Here is a 5,250-nt window from a genome sequence, read left to right as displayed (position 1 = left end):
TTCAACTAAACATGCAAAGTGTAATACAAATATATATTTGTTGTTTATATATATATATATAAACAACAAATATCATTACATTTACATTGGTACATTTTAGTTTGGTGGTGCGCCATTGGGGTTTATCCAACGTAAAATATGTTCTCAAGTTAAACCCAGTTTTTTTTTTTGTTTTTTTGCTTCCTACTTTCACATTTACTCAATAGATGATTTCATAATAGTTAGTAAGAATAAGGAAACAATACAAGTACGAATTCTACTACTTTTACCTTAGGGGAGGGACCCATAAAAATCTTGGGTCATCCTCAGCAGAGGTCACACAGAGGTTGTATGTGCAGTGGTGTGCCGTGTCACAGTGACAAATAATTCACTTTCTAATCCTGTTTGCAAACCACTGTCAAAACTGTCGAAGCTAACTAGCAAGCTAACTACAATAGAAGCTTAGCGCTCAGATCTCAAACCACCCCCTGCCTCACTGTTGTACAAATGTATTGTGACTCTACTCACAAACGGGACAGACAAGGCTGAACTGGAATAGAACTAACTTGATCTCCTTGTTAATGGCCTCGAGCTGTTCTTGAAGCATAATTGCCAACGTCTGCACATCTGTTTGTCCGTTGGGAGAAAGAAGCTCCGATTCGAACATCGTCTCTTTGTTGCCGTCGTCGTCTGAGCAGCCTCCCTCTATGGAGCCCTCAAATCCAGGACCCAGAATTGCCCCACTGTCCCACTGTGAGTACTGTAAAAATGAGAAGCATACGGAACAATTACTCTTTCAAATAAACCACCCTAGTGAGTACTGTAAAAATGAGAAGCATACAGAACAATTACTCTCTTCTAATTTTCCTTTTTTTTTTTTTTTTTTTTTTAGCTAAAGCTAAGCACCTCGTTACTATCGTTCTTTGGAGGCCCCCATCGACTTCGATGTCCCTGTCGGACCACAATCCCACCAATGGAGCTGCCATACCCCATCGGAAGTGAACCTCCACTCTGTGGGTATTGCAGCTCTGATGTGCTACCTGGTAGAGATCTTCGAAAAAGTGTGGAGGGAAGAGAGCTCACACTGCCGGCCCTGAGTGGAGATCCAAAATGTATGATTTTAGGTCGACAAAACAAACAAAAAAAGACAAAAAAAAAAGAAGATATTTAAATACGATACATAGTAGAGACTGATACCGATCCACACGAACGGCATTGTCACAAGATGCCTCCAGACTATTGGATGGCTGCGGCTAAAGCTAGCGTCTGGAATGAAATGAATTCATGGCATCGAACCATTTACACAAAAAGGCTCAGCTAAAACTAAACAATGCTTTTTAGTCCGTCCATCTATCCATCCATCCATCCATCCATCCATTACCAGGTCGCGGGGGCAGCAGTCTCCACCCAAATCACATAGCACCGTACCAACCCCCCCTAAACCTTCCTGCGGGTGGTGAGTCCACTGGAAGATACCCCTCCGCCCTAACCGGGATTCGAACATTGCCTCTGGGCCAAAGCGCCACTGCTTTATAGTCTAGTATTAAGAATAAATAAACTGCGTTATTGCTCCCTTCACTTTAATGCATTTGTTTTGCTAGCATTCATTGATCAAAAAATGAACTCTTTAAAGTCCAAGTATTTTAGTCACAATTTTTTTTTTTTTTTTCATTTTATGATCGGAAGTACCTTCAAAGTAAAAGCATAGCTTTGTATCATTAGAAATTTTTTTTATGTTGTAACTTAAGGAATAAGAGTTGGGGAAATGATCAACACACCACTCGAGTTATGAGTATTGGAACAATATTCTACTGCATTGCCCCTTTCGGTATAAAAAGGATTTTGCTTTAAGTGCCCCAAATTGTTCGCATTCACGAGTTTAATTAGACACTGCTAATGCGGTGCACAAACCCATTCTGTGACAACAACCTCACCTGGAGTAAGAAGAGCCCGGTCTGCCTCTCACTTGGTCCAGCTCCAGCTGGACTCGTTCCAATTCAGCAAGCAGTTGCTCCTAAAAGAGACAGATTTAAGTCCGTACTAGCGGTCTAAAATGTTGCAGAAGTACACGTCTGGAGTGGTTAACGTTTCTCAGAGATGTTTTACCCCTTATCCAAGATGTATCATCAGTTTACTGCAATATACCCATACTGCAATTTCTACCCGTGCCAGAATCCGCCATTTGCTTTACACGTACGCACCTGACGGACCGTTAGGTACAACCCTACAACCCAAAAAACTAAGCTGTACAGCTGTTCATTGAACACTAGTCTACAGATGTGCAACAATTGACCCTTGTTTGATCCTCGACGATAATGAGAAACCCCGTGGTGGCGTAGCCAGTGACGATCTGACAAGCAACGTCACGGAGAGAAGCAGTGATCATGTTTTGCTCTCTGTTTTTGGTTGGTCTGTTGAGTTGTACGTGCTCCAAGCAACAGTCAGCAAATAAATAGGCGTCTGATCACGAGTAATACTTATTGCGAAACCAGAGAAAATCACAGCTGTCAACATACAGTATGATGGCGGGCTACACCCCAGACATTTAGACCAGAGAAAATCACAGCTGTCAACATATGATGGATAAGATAAGCAACCATTCCCTTTGACCAACTCCACACTGTATAATTGACAAGTTAAAAGTACCTTATTGGCTAGTAGGTCATCCTGGATTTTCTTCATATTTGCCAACTCCTCTGAAAGGGCATTCTATCAAAACAGCAAAACAAACATTGTTGTTATGACCACTGAACGTGACACGACGTTCCACTGTTGCAGATTCTTTGCTTCACCTTCTCCTCCAAAGCTGCCATTCGTTCCTTCAGGTGGAGCTGCAGTCTCTCGTTGGACTCGGACAGAAGCTTGTCCACTGTGTCCGAGAGACGCTTATTGTGTTCATCGTTCATCTTCTCCCTCTGCCTAGCCTGAAAAAAAGAGAAACCAGTCGAGTCGAATAGCCACAAACTGCCAGTTTCTGTGTCGCACGACCAGATGGCGCTTTTTAATACCCTCTGAAGTTCTTGGTTCTTCTCCTCCAGGTGAGCTTCCATTTGTCGAAGTCTCTCCTCAAAGTTTCCGTGACGCTCCTCTGCCTGGGCAAAATGAATCAGATCGAATGGATTACCTTTTCTCTTCAAACAATTACCAGTACAATATTGTTCCAAATGAAAAGATAGCAACACCCGTTCTGAACAACTGAACATCTGCGCCTAAAGTTAAAGTTAAATAAAGTTCCATGTTACGATATTTCACACCTAAGGATTGCAATAATAATTTTTTATGAATTCACTACATGATGGATGAAGTCTGAGGGCTACCAAATGTCATAGAAACAAAAATTAAAGTTAATCGGCAAACTCTGTGTTTGGTTAGTTACCGTTACAATTTTGCAATAATATCCATTTGAATGTTGAAACTTGAGAAAATACTTTTTTGGAGTAAAATGTCTGTCTCCTGACATAATGTTAGTTTTTGGAGCGCGTGTCCAATCCAAGGCCCGCGGTCCAAATGCGGCTTACACACGAGCAATTTTACAACATTTGTAACTTGAATTAACGATGATTAACAACAGAAACATGTCCGATTATATTGGCCCGATATTAGTAATATTATATTGTGTAATATTATATTTTGTAATATCTTTAAGAATCGTAAGCGTTTTTTTTTCCTCCGATATTGAAAACCCGCCTGGGTTTTACCACATAATGACTGCTCTAAAACTTGTTTAATGCCCCGGCGACAGACCAGTCAGATGCCTCAGAGCTCTCTGAAGAACTTTTATTGAAACACAATTGCGATAACGCGTTCAAAACTCCTTGATTTCTCTCAACCCAGCTTCTCCAAAAAACGCCTTTTCCTCTTTTCACACTCTCTTTCTGCACTCTCTCTTCCTCATATACACACACACACGCGCGCTCGCTCTCACCACACCTCCTCACTCCCACTCACATACTTGCAACTGTTAACTCCTTAAATAACACATGAACACAGAACATTACGAATAGCAGATAAGCAGGCCTCTCGTCACTAGATGGCAGTGATGCAGCTCGGTTTATTGATCTGCATCGATAATCAGGGCATTGTATGCAGAATGCTAGTAACTCTTACAGTGGTGTGTGCAGATAAATAAATAAATATGACTAGGTGCTATATAGTATTTAGGGGGGGGGGGGCAGAAAATAATTGAGAAACACAACTGTTGATGAGCAGGCACTAAACTACTTCCACCACTGCCCACTGCATATATATATATATATATATATATGGTACATATATATATATATATATATATATATGCAGTGGGCATATATATGTATATATATATATATGTACCATATATATATATATACATATATACATATATATATATATGGTTAAGGATCATCAAAGGCAGGACCACCAGACTGAGGAACAGCTTCATCCCTGAAGCTGTCATACTGTTGAACTCCGGTGGACCCCTGTAAACCCCCCACACCCAAACACCTCCCACCCCCGTCCAACATCCTCTGCCACCCCATCCAACCACCCCGCAGACCCATTTCCTCACAACTTCCTCACATATGTTGCTCTTGTTGTCTTTTGCACAATGTTGTTGTCTTTGTCTTACATTTGCACAATCGACACTTTCCTCCTCTCTTCTCTTTCTTTGAACCCTGTATTCTTTTGAACCCTTTCTCCTCTGTCACCTGCACTTGAGCCGGGATCAGGGGAAACTCATTTCGTTGATCCCATGTCTATCATGTGTTGCAATGACAGTAAAAAAAAAAAAAAAAACCTTGAGTCATTGAGTCCTATCCATTTTCGGTTGATATCGAAATCGGAAATGAGGTGTTCGGACAACACTGACATACCGGATATCAACATCGGACATCCCTAATTAATACGTTAGTCAGGGGTAGTTACAGCTATACAGTCTTACAGTTACAATCCCCCCCCCCCCCCCCCCCCCCCCCCCCCCCAACCCACACAGTCGGGGGGGAGACACTTAGTCCATCCAGCCATCTCTAATGCAGGCCTTTGACTTACAAATATTTCTATTTGCCCCCACCTCAGCGACCTCCATCCTCCGACAGCACAAGCCGTCGCCGAGAGGAAAAAAGGTTCGTTTCGATGTGGTGACGGTCTATTACTTCCCGCGGCGGCAGGGATTCACCAGCGTGCCTAGCCAGGGGGGCAGCTCCCTGGGCATGGCCCGTCATCACTCGTTTATCAGGCACTACACGCTGGGCGAGTTTGCACGCGAACAGGAGAGCAGCCACAAGCCCACCCTCC

General features: G+C 42.5%; 1 protein-coding gene across 1 annotated transcript in view; it reads right to left on the bottom strand.

The window, feature by feature from the left end:
* Nucleotides 1–5,250, bottom strand: part of LOC103382027 (liprin-alpha-3-like) — a 22,443-nt gene that overhangs the window by 10,861 nt on the left and 6,332 nt on the right. Inside the window, exons 8-13 of the mRNA XM_025058093.1 lie at nucleotides 2,988–3,188; nucleotides 2,772–2,903; nucleotides 2,626–2,688; nucleotides 1,914–1,993; nucleotides 886–1,072; nucleotides 546–739 (exon numbers count right to left, since the gene is read on the bottom strand). Of these exons, the coding sequence (XP_024913861.1) occupies nucleotides 546–739; nucleotides 886–1,072; nucleotides 1,914–1,993; nucleotides 2,626–2,688; nucleotides 2,772–2,903; nucleotides 2,988–3,188 (857 nt within the window). The remainder of the gene's footprint in view (nucleotides 1–545; nucleotides 740–885; nucleotides 1,073–1,913; nucleotides 1,994–2,625; nucleotides 2,689–2,771; nucleotides 2,904–2,987; nucleotides 3,189–5,250) is intronic.

The sequence above is a fragment of the Cynoglossus semilaevis genome, chromosome 8 (assembly GCF_000523025.1).
Source record: "Cynoglossus semilaevis isolate Cse_v1.0 chromosome 8, Cse_v1.0, whole genome shotgun sequence".
In the NCBI taxonomy this organism is placed as follows: Eukaryota; Metazoa; Chordata; class Actinopteri; order Pleuronectiformes; family Cynoglossidae; genus Cynoglossus; species Cynoglossus semilaevis.
This window is presented reverse-complemented; position numbering and strand designations above follow the sequence as displayed.